We start from the raw sequence: 14937 nt of genomic DNA, 5'->3' as shown, positions 1-14937 counted from the left end.
TTCGTCCATGAGCAGTTGAGAAGGTCTCTGGTCCTAGACAGCTGGGCTCGGGGAATCAGAACTGGAAGCTCGATTTTAAGATTCAGATCCAGTTCTAATGAAGACTCGGCTCGAGTCTGGGCCGCGAGATCCCGCCCCCCGCCCCGACTTTAGGGAGAAAAGGATTTCTGCTACGGGGCCTAATTTGCTATGCGGTTAATGCGTCTCCAGCCCCGGCGGTCCCGTCCCCGCGCGATCCTCTCTGGGCGCAGTAAAACACGCGAAAGCCGAAGGTGTATTTTCCAGCAACATTGCCAGAAAGCCGGGCGACCCGCGCCCGGCCCGGCCCGCGGAGACCAAAGCACCTTCTCTTTACTTCTCCTTCTAGTCTCTAGGCTTCAACCTTACTTTTAGCCCTTCTCTGAGTTGACTCTGATTTTTCCAGGTCGCTCATCTTTTCACTGGCTTGTTCGTTTCACTGTCAATTTCAAACGCTTTGTGGCTGTTAAAAAAAAAAAAATATCTCCCTGCCGCTCGCCCTGGCCTCAGCGTCGGGTTCCCAAGCCGCCGGGAGGCGGTTCCGCGTGTGCGCCCACGTGGGATGTGCGCGAGCCCCGGGCGTGGGCGCACCGTGCCCGCCGATCGCTGACAAGTCTTCTCACGGTCCCGGCCGCAGAGGTCGCCCCCGGCGGTAACGGTGTGGATTCACCGTAGGGTGCCTCTGAGCTCTTCTTCCACACTGGGGAAATGACACTCCTCTTCGTACCCCGTCCCCTACTTGAAAAGGAGGCTTTCGACGGGGAAGCGGAAGAGGAGGGTGGGTGTACTTTCCCGAAGCTCCAGAAAATGACCACGCATTTTAGAGAAAGGTCGTTTCTAGCTTCCCAGTCTCACCTAGTCTGGGCAGCGTCCAGGACCCACCTCTCCAACCTCACCGCCCCCCCCCACCCCCCACCTCCCCAGCCTAGCGGAGGGAGAGATGCCAGCGCGGTGGAGTCATGCCGCTGGCTTGGGCACCATTGGCTCATGCCTGGAGTACGCACATCTGGCGGCCAGCCCGGGCGGCTCCGGTCCTGATATGGAGCGAGAGGGCGGGCGGGTGCGTGCGTCCCAGGAGAACTCGCCGCGGCCGGCTCCTCCCCGAGCTTGCATCACCGGTGCCCCTTCTCCCCTCCTCCTCGTTGGCCCCTCCCCCCCGCCCCCCGCTCACCCCTCCCGTCCTCCGGCCCAGCCTAGTTCTGCTGGTTCGCCGGGGAAGCTATTAATAGCATTACGTCAGCCTGGGATTGGTAACCCAGAGTATTGGGCGCGCCGCCAGCCCGAGGGCTATAAAACGGGTGATGCAACGCGCTGCCAGCCACAGTCGCACGCAGAGAGGCGCGCACCGCACAGCGCTCACCCTGCGCCGCCGTCCCAGCGGACCCGCCAGCCCGCGCGCCGGTCGTGAGCCCCTCTGTGCTCGCCATCCGACCCCGCAGCCAGCCAGCCAGCCCGACCCCACCCCGACCCTGCCCGCCCTCCGGACCCTGGCCGCCCCGAGTGGATACAGGAGGTGAGCGCGGCGAGGGTGGCTTGCTTTATCTTTGCGCCCATCTAGTAACCAGTCCCCGACCCCCGCGCCCACTCCCCCGGCACTTGCGCCGCAGCCTCCAGCTTGGAAAGAACTCTGGCTGAATCTCTCTCCCAACCACCGCTGCTCTTCCGCGCTTTAGAAACTTTCTCGCAAAGAACTTTCTCTTTTGATTTGGGGCGCGAAACGTTCCTGGCAACTGAGAGGTCGTCCGCTGGCGTCGGAGCACAGCTCCTCGCCGCCCTCTCGTTTACTTACTCCCCGGGGGCGATCGAGGTGCTCAGATCGGTGAGTACTCAGTGGCCGAGCCAATCGGGCTCGCCAGCCGGCTCCATCCCTGGCTCGGTGCGCCGGCACTTGCTACTCCCGAGCCCAGCTTTCCCGAGACGCACGGAGGCCGGGGCTCGCGGAGCGGCTGCCGCAGGGGCGGAACGGAATGAATGGGGAAGGAATGGGCGAGCCGGGGTCGCGGGCGCGGCCGCTGGGGGTCGCCCTGCCCACCCCGGAGCGCGGGGCGGCAGGACTGCGCGGGTAGCCGGAGGCTAAAGTTAGGAAAAGTTTTAAGCCGTGGCGCGCGCTCCTATCGCTGCCCTGGGGCAGAAGGCGGAGAGAGAGCACCGGGGACAGGTGCCGGAGACTACTTGTCCCAAGTTTCTCACACGCTTTTCTCTCGTACCTGTGACTCCAGTTCTGGGCTCTTCCTCTGGCGGGCGGCTCGCGGATTTCTCTGCTTTTCATCCTGAGAGACCCACCGTTGTGGCGGGGGGTGGGGGGGAGGAGCGAGAGTGCGAAGCCAGTTGAGATCTTTGAGCGACAGGATCTGTGATCCAGGGAGCCGAGCCGGCACCCTGAAACTTTCACTGCCCTTAGTGGCTTGGAGCCTCAGCATCCCTGGCCGCTCCGCCTGTTTGCAAGCACAAGACGCTGGTTAGACCGGATAACCATTACGGTCCTTTCTGGACAAAGGTTTTCAGATTCTAGAGTGGTGTTAACTAAAAGAAAAGCGACCTAGGAGGGGACTTGAATGAGGGGGCTTGGATGTCGCTGGCCGACCTCTGAGGCAGTGAGGGGAAAGGGACTTCTGTACGGGGCATCTCTTCCCTTCCCAAGGTGCTTTCCAGTGGATGGTTCTCCTTCTCTGCTCCCACCGCCCCCCCCCCCCCGCCCCGCCATTTTCATCTCATCAAATTACTTCCTTTCCTTCTAACCGTTTCCTTTCCCCTAATTTAATTACCAAATCACAGTAGGCTGCCTTTCCTATGAAGGAGCTGCTCACCCCTTAATAGAGCCAGAAAAAAAAAATAAATTGGGCACTAGAAAATGTGGGTGCCCTCTGAATGCATCTATTTCAGTGTGGGTGACAGTCGCATATGTTTGGGGGCCTCCCAGTCTTTCAGTTTGAATGAAGGAGAAATTGGTATGACTGTCCCCTTGTTTGGCAGTTCCTATTTGTTGTAGAATAACACTGCAACAGGTAAGCTGTTGCTGTAAGGATTATCTGAATGAAGACCAGGGTGGGTTGCAGTTGTTACTGTCTAAATAGTTTCAGAGACAGTGCTGCAGGAAGCACTCCAGGCGCAGGGTGTAAATAAAATACAGCACCCAGCACCTGTGGCAGCCTCTGGATTCTTCTTGTCTTAACCCCACCATTCTCTCTCTCCCCTTGGTCTTTTCCCTCCATTATTCTTTCCTCCCCGCCCCCCCCATACTCCTTCCCTGTTTTAATCCTATCAAAGCCTCCTCTCTGGTGGGCACAGGCTCCCTGGACTGTTGACCATTCATCTACCTGGCCATTGGCTCTCTTTTCCGTTTGCCTTCTTGGGAATGGAGCAAAATGAACAGCAGGTGTGTGGTCAACAGCTTGGCCTGGGCTGGGCCATTCACCAACTTTATGGTGACCTTGGGCAAGTCACTTTACCTTTCTGGACCCCATTTTACTCAGTTGCAAAATGAAGATCTGACCTAAATGACTCTGGTTTTGGGTGTTCTATCCCATTGTACAGAGCTCATGATTTCCTCCTTTTTCAGTTGGGCTGGGCAGGGGACAGGGTCCGTGGTTCCAAGTGTTACTCGGCCCGGGAAGGAGGAAGTATGCAGCCAGGACACCACAGAAACCAGAAATGGCTTCATGTGTGAGAGCTGGCTATTTCTCAAGTACTTAAGACCAGTGGAGACGAGCTGGTGCCAGCAAAGAGTGGGGTGGAAATGATCTGTCAAGAGCCCTGAGGTCAATCAGAGTGCGAAAGAAGCTGTGACTGAGCTGAGTGTCTTGAGGGCTCCGGTTAACTTCTGATTAATAGGACCTAATTTCATTAACAGGAACTTTATGAGCCCCCACCCCCACCCCCCTGAAATGAGGGAAAGTGGATCACATCACAGTAACAATGGCTTTCCAGGATGTGTGTAAATCCACCTTCGTGTTTGATCTTCCTGACAGCCCTGTGAAGGGACTGGGGCAGGCAGTACTGGTCTCTCTTTTACAGACAAGGTGACTGAGGCCCAGGAAGCATATCCCTGAGAGCGCAGCGCGTGAGTGGTAGTAGGTAGGCCTGCAAGCATCGTCTCTGTCCTGATGCCTAGTCTTCCACCTACAACTGGAGTGTCTGTGAACCTACCTCCAGTGGGCTAGGAGAAAGACCAAGATCGGAAGTCAGTGAAAGAACTGGCTCTCTACTATGTTTTACAAGTAGTGCTTAGTGGAAAAAAGATGAAAATTAAAAGTGAAAATTCAATGTAGTAGCAGCTACTAGGAAATAAAATCTGGGAGCTGGATTTCCAGTTAGAGACGTAGATGAGTAAAGTTTCACTTTCTTGAAAATGATGAAACTACTGATGATATGACACGATTTTTGACTAGAGATAATGATGCAGAAGCCAAATGCAGGTTCTTTGTAACAAGTCTGGACAATTTTAAGATCAATATAGAAAGTCAGCTCAGAAAATCCTCTGAAATGTTTTTCTCCAAATGGAGATAGTCAAGGGTCTCAACTTTCTGAAAAACCGAAGTTTTACCTTCATTTTTCTTCTCAGGGACACAGCCTTGAGTCTAGGCTTATCACACTTTTAAGAGAACGAGGCAACAAATAACGAGAAAGTATCTCAGTTCAGGTCAGTCGCTCAGTCGTGTCCAACTGTTTGTGACCCCCATGGACTGCAGCACGCCAGGCTTCCCTGTCCATCACCAACTCTCAGAGTTTACTCAAACTCATGTCGGTGATGCCATCCAACCATCTCATCCTCTGTTGTCCCCTTCTCCTCCCACCTTCAATCTTTCCCAGCATCAGGGCCACCCAAGACAGACAGGTCATGGTGGAGAGTTCTGACAAAACGTGGTCCACTGGAGAAGGGAATGGCAAACCACGTCAATATTCTCGCCTTGAGAACCCCGTGAACAGTATGAAAAGGCAAAAGATAGGACGCTGAAAGAAAGTATCTCAAGAAACTGAAGATGAGCCGAGTGCAGGAATAGCCCAAATCTCTACAGATACCATTGCTTTACTTTCTGAAAAGATTTTAAACATTTTCACAACCAGTCTGCATCTTCAAGTAAGCCCACCCAATGCTTTTCATAAAACATTGCATACCACTGGCATTCTTCCATTTCTTTCATCAGGACTGCTGACTTTACACTAAGAAGGGGAGAAAAAAATCCCAAAGAGCAGATGCCAAGCCCTGAAAGCTCATTAATAAACTTGGGAGGTGAAATGGAACTACATTCAACTGCAGTGGAATTCAAACTGCCTCTGTGCCAGCCGTGCAGTCCTCCAGACAAAGGCCAGCCCAGTGGTAGCTCTGAATTCCATTCCTGAACTATTGGGCTTTTAATAAAGTTGGAAAGGTAGGGAAAACACAAATGCCTGGGAGGCTCTTAAGTCTTTCTGGCTTTGGAAAGCTGGCTTCTCAGAGAGTTTAACACCTGCCAGAAAAGTCTCCTCCCAACATCCTAAGATTATGGGATTAAATTGATAGGTAAGCATCAGTTCTGATTCATGACATATGGCTTTGGGGAGAGAATTAGTCAATTCATACATTTCCTGGGTTTCTTTGAATAGTCGGCAATGGTGGTGTTTGTTGACCTGGAATTCTTGCCTCCATCAGTGGATCTTGGATCCACTGGGGGATGTAGAGGTCAGAGCGTTCTATTCATTAAGTGTTTGAGATCAGAGAGAGTGACGAGCCACCCGTCTACCTGGACCCCCTCAGAGTCAGCCCTGGGCTGGCAAGATCCCTGGGAGGCCCGGTGATAACATATTTCCTAGTTGTAGTATGTTTTTCCAGGGCATATTCAGGCATTCTTTCGTCAACGCCTTGCTCAATTCTCTGGGAAAACAGGGTGATTGTTATTAGCCTTCTTTCTCGCAGGGGAGAGAGAAGGCTCTGGGAGGTATGATGATGACAGAGGAGGAAATGGGCCTCTAGTCTTGACATTCTGACCCCAGTCTGGGAATTTTGTGGATAAAAGATGCCCTAACACATACTCCCTGAATGTGGGGGCAGCCCGGGTGTGCACCCAGGCAGAGAAAGCTCAGCAACTCATCTCAAGCTTTCCATAGCCCTTTGTTTCGTCTCCTTGTCTGTCCCTTCAGCTCCAGGGCCCTCACCCCCTCCCCACACCTGCTCCTAACCACCAAGAAAACTGTGCTCTGGCTTTTTATTTGCTTTTGTAACGTAGAGAATCATATTCTATATTCTGTAAAGTGGGGGCATGAGTCTCGGAGTCAGACTTCATTCTAAATCCTGACGCTGCCGCCTACTAGCTCTGTGACTTTGGCCAAATTATTTAGCTTGTCTAAATGTTAGTCCCCTCATCTCTGCAGTGGGACTGGGACCTAAGTGGGTTCTCATGAAGGTGAAGTGAGGTTTCTGGTATGAGGGAGGCACTTGTGAAACGTTAGCAGCTTGCCAAAGGGCTTCTCGTCTGGTGGGATGTAGCTACTGAGCGCAGCTTCCCACACAGAGAGGGGTACTCCAAGAGGACCGCCCACCCTGACAGTTCCCACATTCATTGCCCCTGGAGAAGTGACTGCAGGGATGAGGGGCTTGGTCACTCCTGGAGGGAGTATAGGGCAGGGAGAGATTTACAGAGGGCTGTTCCAAACTGGAACCGTGGAACCATTATTATTTCTGCCCACTCCCCGCACCTTTTCCCTTGGGGCTCCCTGGGCTGTAGAATGATGGAGATAGATGGGACCTCAGAGGCCATTTGATTTGACCGCCTCTCACCAATTTCATATATTCAATCAGATGGTCTCCAGCGATCGGCAGGCATTGGGAGCAGCCAGAGCCAGGGTCAGGTTCTGGAAAGATCCACAGCGGGACTCTGCGCTGGTGCGGCAGGAGCTCCCTGATGATTGTCAGATGGAGGCTGAGCTCAGGTCTCACACCTCTCCCTAATGCCAGGTCCAGTCCCAGCCTCCTGTGTCCCCAGTCCACGCCCCTCCAACCATCACAGGGGTGAATACTTCCTCAAAAAAAAAATCCACATTCTGCACGCCTCACTTTTCTTTACTCTGAGGTCTTTTGCTTCACCAACCTTAACCTTGAGGGGTGACCTGAATTCCCACACCCAGTTCCTCTTAAACTAGGGTGAAGAAACCCACCTGCGACCGTGACTGTCCTTACTCTGACTGACTCAGATCCGACTTCCCAAGGGAGAGGCTTCCAAGATAGATTTCCTAAACTCAAGGGTCCCCACTCCTTGCTTTTACTTACCACTCACAGATAGATTCTACTTGGTTTCAGATACCCTCCGAGTTTCTTTTATAAAAGAGACTGCAGATGGGGTTACATAAGAGTCTCTGATTTTTTTTTTTAATGCTCTTCCTCTTTCAGGACTGTTTGAGGCTATATTTGCATATATGCACACCAGCCAACGCTAATAGCTCCTGTGAATTCAGAATAGCCTGAAACACCACCCTTTATAAACTTCAACCAAGCATTTTATCCACATCACTGAGCTGGGTTTTTTAAGAACCTGTTTTACTTAAGACAGGATGGCACAAAATGAAAACAAAGCAGAAGCCCGAGGGCTGATGGGATCTTCCTCTGGAGGTGGGGAGGTGGGACTTGGGTATTGGAGGTCTCAGGTGCGGGGGTGAGAGTGGGGGGACTTGATCCTGAGCCCCCAGATCCCTGAAGTAGTTTGGGTTTCCATGTGTCTTTTCAGCAAAATGATGCTTCAACACCCAGGCCAGGTCTCTGCCTCGGAAGTCAGTGCCTCTGCCATCGTCCCCTGCCTGTCCCCTCCTGGGTCACTGGTGTTTGAGGATTTTGCTAACCTGACACCCTTTGTCAAGGAAGAGCTGAGGTTCGCCATCCAGAACAAGCACCTCTGCCACCGGATGTCCTCGGCGCTGGACTCCGTCACCGTCAGCGGCAGGCCCCTCGAGATGTCAGTCACCAAAGCCGAGGTGGGTCCTCCCAGCGGCGGCCGTTCTTCCTGTGCTTACTTGTTGCACAGCTCGCCTGTGCCAGGCATGCTGTAGGCAGGGGGTCACGGTTGGATATTGGGTCTGGAGTTTAGAGGAGAGTCAGGGATAGAGATAGTGTTGGAAGCCACCAGAGTGTGGAGGGTATGGAAAGCCATGAATCCGTACGAGATTACCTTCTGTGCCCAGTTGTTCTGAAGAAGCAGAGAGTGCGGTGATGGTTTTCAACACCGTAAGAACCCAGACTGTGGAACAAGGACCAGCCAGCCATGCTCACTGCCTTGGTACAGATTCTGACCAACGTTCACTTCTGTCTCTGGCACCTGTGCAGTTCTCCACTTGGCAACCTTTTATAAGATGCCTGGAGTAATAGGCATGCTGAGAAGTTTGAGAGGTGGTTGCTGGCGATGCTGGGGGGCTCTCAAGGACTTCAGAGCTGAGTTCTCCACTGCTCTGTTGGCCTTGCCCTGCTGGATGCAAGATAGGAGTGTTTCTGACTCACTTATCTGGCATGATCACTGCCTTTGGGCAAGAGGTAGTAGACTTAGCCAGAAAAGAACTGAGCTCAAAAGGAAGTTGGGGAGGGGGGGTCTTTTATGATTCTAAAAAGGAGGGTGGAAGGGGTAATAATGTCTTCCGTAGAAATGATCCAAGGGGTTAAATAAGATGGCATTTGTTAAGAGTCTAACAGAGGGCCTGGCTGAGAGTTAGCATCCAGTGAATGGTAGGCAGGATGATGCTATATGATGCTGTATTCATAAGACATCATTAGGGACATTGGCTGTACCCTAATTAATGTCAGAGGAAGTCATTGGTGCCCAGTCCAACACTGGACAGTGTACGGTGAAACATGGGACCCTCAAGGAAAAAATTTAAAAACAATTTTTTTCTAATTAAATATCTTGAAATAACAGAAGCAGCTATACTCCAACAAAAAATTAATTTAGAAAAATACCTTGAGATAACAGGATAGCCTGGAAGTAGTGGGGCCCATGGAAAGAAGGAAAGCATTTCAGAAGGATGTGTGGAGGGCTCTTCTGAGGAAGAAGCAGGCCTCTTGCTTCATGGAAACATTCCTTAAAGCCACTCATCCACTCTGCTTCTGTGTTCATCCAGTGATCTTCTGATCTTTGATCAGTTTAACAAGTAGACTTTTCTATAGGGAAGAGGATGCACCTAATGGTCTAATTGAGTGGTCTGGTCTCCTTAGTGGTGACTGTAATTCACAACCCTGTGGGCATCCTTTGTGTCTGGGCAGTGCGAGCCTCCTCCCCAGGTCTCGGCCCCCTCTGCGAAGGCAGCCTGGGGTGACGAGACAGCTGTGACCCAGAGAGGGTGTGGGATAAGGAGACACACGCCTGGGTTTACATCCGGTTTTGCAGCCTGCTAGTCTGGTCGCCATGAGCTGGTGACTCCTGGTCCTCCTTGAGCACAATACTCTTGGCCACTCTTTGCCTTAGTTCCATGTCCATAAAGTGAGGGGATTGGGACTTGCCTGGTGGTCTAGTGGTTAGGAAGTCACCTGCCAATGCAGGGGACACGAGTTCGATCCCTGGCCTGGGAGGATCCCACATGTCGTGGAGCAACTAGACTCGTAAGCTGAGTGCCTGGAGCCCCTGCTCTGCAACAAGAGTAGCCTACACACTGCAACAAACAGTAACCCCTGCTCTCTGCAACTAGAGAAAGCCCACCTGCAGCAACAAAGACCCAGCACATCCAAAAATAAATTAATAAATACATTCTTTTTAAAAAGTGAAGGGGTTGAACTACATGGCCCTTAGAAAGGCTTCTCCGTGCCTGACAGTGTGTGACTCTTGAGATTTGCTCTACTTTCAAGTACTTCCTCTTATGAGAAAACTTTGAATCCTTCCTCTACAAAAATATCTGCAGAGCTAGTTGCAAAGGAAACACTAGAGTTGCTGATTTCTTGATGAAGAAATCTGTGATGAAGTTACTGATGATAACTGAAGCCTTCCATACCACTGACCATAAGTTAAACCTTATGCAGGGGACTTTATTGACATTAATTTGACCCTCATCACAACCCTATGAGGTAGGTAAGATGATTGATCCCATTTTACAAGTGAGGAAACTGAAACTCAGAAGAGCGTAATAATTTGCACAAGGGCTCATACCTGATAGGTGGTGGAGCTGAGATTCACAGGCAGTTTAGTCTAAACCCAGCATCTGCCTGTGGTTCTAGGATCTAAGACATAAAGGGTAGAAGTGCCTCTCATTGTGTTTCCCCCTTGGGCTTGGTTTCCCTATGTTCTGAAGCCTTCGTCTCAGCCTAAGCTAAGTCAGTGTCATCTAACCCAGAGTCAGATATGAGGTGATCATGGTGGTCCAAGATCTCTTCCGTTTGAGGTGGGGCTCCCATGCCCTTTCCAGCTGTCTGGAGCAGTGACAAGTGACATGGAGGCCTGACATTAGTGGCCTAAACCGTCACCCACTCTGCCCTGTGTGAGTTCACTCCAGCTGGACTCCAGTCTCTGAGTCAGTCCAGCAACTGGACTTGCTGATTCCCCATCAGTCCTCAGATAAAGTCAGAGTGATCGTCCATGGATGACCAGATCCTAAAGCCAGACCCAGGCCGGATCTCCGAGGATCCCAGGGCTGACTCAGGGTGGGGCTCAGAGGGAGAGATCAATATCATCAATACTTGTTGGATGAGTCAATGGATGGTTCTAGTTCTCCACCCACAGGTGGCACCAAGCCATGGGCTGATGATGCCTCTTTGATTGAGGAATAGGCTTGGGTCCCTGTTCTCTAGGAGTTGCGTGGGCTTCCTCTGAATTTAGGAAGGAGGTGCTATGATGATGCTCCAGGTGATGATGGCAATGGATAGAATATGAATAAGAGAGGCAGGGGAGTGAGTGGCGAGGTGATGCTCCTGAGGTCATTCTAGAGGAAAGGCCATACTTACTGAACAAAATCTGTTTCTTGCTCTAGTTGATTACAGTTATTACCAGTAGTTATCACTTTGAGTATCAAACCCCTATTTTAAAATCCAAATAAATGCTTTTTAAAGGTAAAATTTTAGTTTACCAGTATTGCCAATATAGTTTTAACAGTTCTTTGATTTCCGTTATTCATTCTTAAGTGTGAGTGTGTGTGTGTGCATGCATGTGTGAGTATGTGCAGGTGTGTTAAGGTTTCGTGCAAAAGTCTAGAGCTTTACTTCTAGATTCTTCAAGGCTGTCCTGGTTTGTCAGTTTTAGCCGGAAATAAAAGGCAGTGTATTTGAGGTGGGTTGAATTTCTGGCTTCCCTTTAAGCTTGTGCCTCTTGAATTTTACAGGTAGCCCCTGAAGAAGATGAAAGGAAAAAGAGGCGACGGGAAAGAAATAAGATTGCAGCCGCCAAGTGCCGAAACAAGAAGAAGGAGAAGACAGAGTGCCTGCAGAAAGTGAGTGCCTGTTTGCCTCGCCCCTCCCGTCACTCTCACCTGGCCCCTCTGACCTCACGCCCTACCCTTCCTGTCTCCTCTCTCACACCCGGCCCCTCGGACCTCACAGTCCCATGTGGAGAGGAGTTTGAAAGACTCCACCCAGAAGTGCTCTCCCAGGAAGGACCTGGTAGCTGGTGGCAGAAATGCCAATTGCAGAACAAGGAAGTAGTAAAGCTGATAGTAAGATAAATGTCTCTGGATGTATAAGATGCAGGTGTGTGAATTGAAAACGACAGGATCATCTGATGCCCGCACTCATCCTCAGTCAGTCCACACATGTCCAGACACTTCCAAGCTGTCGGATATGTCCGTCCAGTTCAAGGGGCTTCGCTCGCCCATTTTCCTGAGAAAAGGAAGCTGCCAGCTTTCATTTGGCTCACTGTGAAAAGCCTTTAATTAACCTCTTCAAACAAGTTATCTCCTTGCCCCGCAGGCAGAGGTTACATTTCTTTGCATTCTTATCTGGTTCTTAACTCTGCAGCCCTTCTCCTTGGCGCAGCTGAGAGTCTGTGCTCCCAGCTGTGTTCAACAGGCTCCCCTTCCGGAAGGGAGAAACACCCGTGGGAGGGGTGTCTCCGGGCAGGTGGAGCGGGGCTCTGGGGCAGTCCTTGCAGCGGCCGTGTCCCCTTCCCCAAGTGAGGACAGGCCAGGGCAGAGTCTTCACTTGGGTTCCACATGTCTCAGGTTCCATAGGTTGCATCAGGGGGGGTCAATGAAAATTAAGACATTTTGTTTATTTCTACGTACATTCTTTCTGTGGAGATGAGCTTCTCAGTGAAATCAGACTATAAACGTATAAGACTATAAATACCATTGAGTCTGGATTTCTTTCCAGCCCCCAAGGTCCTTTCAGGTCCAGACGACCTGCCTATGGGCTATTTGATTCTTAGAAGGGAGGCCTCTGCGGTTGGTTCTACTGCTGTTCCATTTCTATGAGGATCACAACCTGCCTCCACCTTGAGTGGAAAGGATATCTCTGAAGGAGCTCTGAGTTCAAAGGCTTCTCCAGGCTCTGGACTCTTTCAAACCTAATGCTGCTCTCCCAGCTTTGTGGGGCTTCATAACAGGGCGCCAACGGCATTCCCCTGCAGGCCATTCCCTACTTGATGAGCCCCGATGTGTTCCAGCCCTTGCCCCTGCCATCCAGGGGCCACCAGCAGGCCACCCCTTCCTCACTGGACCTTGGTTCCTTTCCTTGTTTATTTTTTGGCTGCACCAGGCAGCTTGTGGGACTTTTGTTCCCCAACTAGGGATCGAACCCGGGCCCCAGCAGTGGAAGCAGAGTCCTAACCGCTGGACCACCAGGGAAGTTCCCTTGGCTCCTTTCCTAATACCTCTGTTGCTTGTGCCCCAGGAGTCTGAGAAACTGGAGAGTGTGAATGCTGAGCTGAAGGCACAAATTGAGGAGCTCAAGAATGAGAAGCAGCATTTGATATACATGCTCAACCTGCACCGGCCCACGTGTATTGTTCGGGCTCAGAACGGGCGGACTCCGGAAGATGAGAGGAACCTTTTTATCCAACAGATAAAGGAGGGAACATTGCAGAGCTAAGCAGCCGTGGTATGGGGCAACTGGGGAGTCCTCATCGAATCCTCCTTTTACATCCGAAACCCTGAAGCCATTGGAGATCTGACTTCCTATGCACCTCTTGAATCCCAGCAGGCAAGAACCATCAAGGTGGGAGTGCCCTCCGTGACTCAGCCGGGCCTTTCCACTCTACTCCAGAGTGGACTTTGGACCGGGGCAAGGGCATCTTTTGCCTCCACTCCAGGATTTAAGCCTTAACATCCCGGCCATCCTTGGATTCTCCAGATGACCCCCAGTTAGGGTCCTGCCTCCCTCGCATCTGGATTCTGCAAAATTCAGGACTCCACCATTAGGATCCATGCAGAAGTGTCTGTAACCTTGGGTGGGTGGGGTGGGGCCACCTCCTCCGCTGCTGCCGCCACTGTCACTTGTAGGGGACATGGAGTGAGAATGGCATCTCGTGAAGTTGTGCAATGGCCAGGGTTGTGCTTTCTAGCAAATACGCTGTTCTGTACAGGAGTTGCTGTGTGCAAGGCGTTCGTTTCAAAACTAGGCGTTGTGCTCTACTGATGTTTGTGCCACACGACACCGCTGTGACTTTTTCGTGACTTAGCTCAGACCTGGTTTCTGAGAGTCTGGGGGGCTGTCACCACGTGCAGTGTCTTGCTAAGTGTTCAGGTGGCCAGAAGGGCTTGCCAGCTCTGGCAGGAGAGAACTGGGCCGGGCAGTGCTGAGTGCAGTTTTGTGCCAACAGAAAAGACCTCTTCCGCTTGGCTCTCAGGCATTAATGCGGGCCCTCTATTGCAAACTCAGTTATAAGGTCACAGGAAGAAAGCAGAAACACGAGTCCAGCTTCCAAAGGCTTAGGAGTCTCTGCTCAGTGACTTAGGTCAGGAATTTTTTTCTAGGTGGGAAGAGCCAAAGAATATTCCACTTTTCCTGTTCTTGCAACTGAAAACCACATTCAGTGGACGCGCATTTGAAGCCAGGTGATGCTAGGCTTTAGCATTATTAGATGTTAATGGCATCGTTCCTGTCATGCAGATGTTTGTGGAAATCTGGCCCAGAGCACTGATAGCTGTGAGAAAGTCGACTCACACTGGCCAGGAGGTCTCTGGCTACCGTCTGTTTAAATTCTGACGTTTCTGTGAAATCCTCAGAGTGTTTAATCCTACTCAGTAGTATCATTACAATTTTCTGTAAGAGAAAATATTACTTATTTATCCTAGTATTCTTAACTTGTCAATATAATAAATATTGGAACCAAGACATGGTGAACTACAGTGTGGTGCTGGTTTCTGTTCTTTTAAAGCAGTTGGTCCTTGAGCTCTGGCCATTCTCCTCCCCTCCCCTTTGGAGACGGTGATGTAGGGGGTGATTTGAGCTTTGACTATTCTTCAAGTGTTCTTCTTTGTTATCTGGGGTGCCACTTGGTGGGCTTTTTGACTTTCAATCCTATTCCTCAATTTCTGGCTTTTAATGCTCAATCTCTCATTGACAAACACTAGGACACAGCAGCAAGTATATCCTTTAGACTTTGGATACTAGGATAGAAATTTTATATAAAATCTGAATACCTGAACTTCCTGTTTCTCTATATTCAAAGGCCTAAAATGTACACCTGTTGTTCAACCTGAACCTTACAATCTGTGGTAGAACTCTTTGTGAAGGCTTCACTCGAATTACATTTCTTGTAATGTCCAAATATGTGTCTCACTGTTGCAAATAAGCATTTCAAATTTTGGAAAAGGACGGTGGGGAGGAAGAGAGAATATAATTTCAGACAGGATTAGTTCAGTTCAGTCACTCAGTCGTGTCCGACTTTTTGCAACCCCATGAATCGCAGCATGCCAGGCCTCCCTGTCCATCACCAACTCCTGAAGTTCACTCAGACTCACGTCCATCGAGTCCGTGATGCCATCCAGCCATCTCATCCTGGGTCGTCCCCTTCTCCTCCTGCCCCCAATCCCTCTCAGCATCAC

The 14937-nt window shown here is 50.8% G+C and overlaps 1 protein-coding gene across 6 annotated transcripts in view; it reads left to right on the top strand.

Annotated features, from left to right (window-relative positions):
- Positions 1 to 14233, top strand: part of ATF3 (activating transcription factor 3) — a 58406-nt gene extending 44173 nt beyond the window's left edge. For 2 of the 6 annotated variants that reach the window (XM_060396718.1, XM_060396722.1), the window contains exons 2-3: positions 7716 to 7959; positions 11278 to 14233. In XM_060396718.1, the coding sequence (XP_060252701.1) occupies positions 7716 to 7959; positions 11278 to 11616 (583 nt within the window). In that variant the 3' untranslated portion in view covers positions 11617 to 14233. Of the gene's footprint in view, positions 1 to 1337; positions 1532 to 1555; positions 1838 to 7715; positions 7960 to 11277 lie in introns of those variants that run through there. The other 4 variants (XM_015099372.3, XM_060396719.1, XM_060396717.1 and 1 more) reach the window with 4 other exon arrangements.
- The last annotated feature ends 704 nt before the right edge of the window (positions 14234 to 14937 follow it).

The sequence above is a fragment of the Ovis aries genome, chromosome 12 (assembly GCF_016772045.2).
Source record: "Ovis aries strain OAR_USU_Benz2616 breed Rambouillet chromosome 12, ARS-UI_Ramb_v3.0, whole genome shotgun sequence".
Lineage (NCBI taxonomy): Eukaryota > Metazoa > Chordata > Mammalia > Artiodactyla > Bovidae > Ovis > Ovis aries.
The sequence above is the reverse complement of the archived record's forward strand: the minus strand, read 5'-3'. Positions and strand labels throughout refer to the sequence as shown.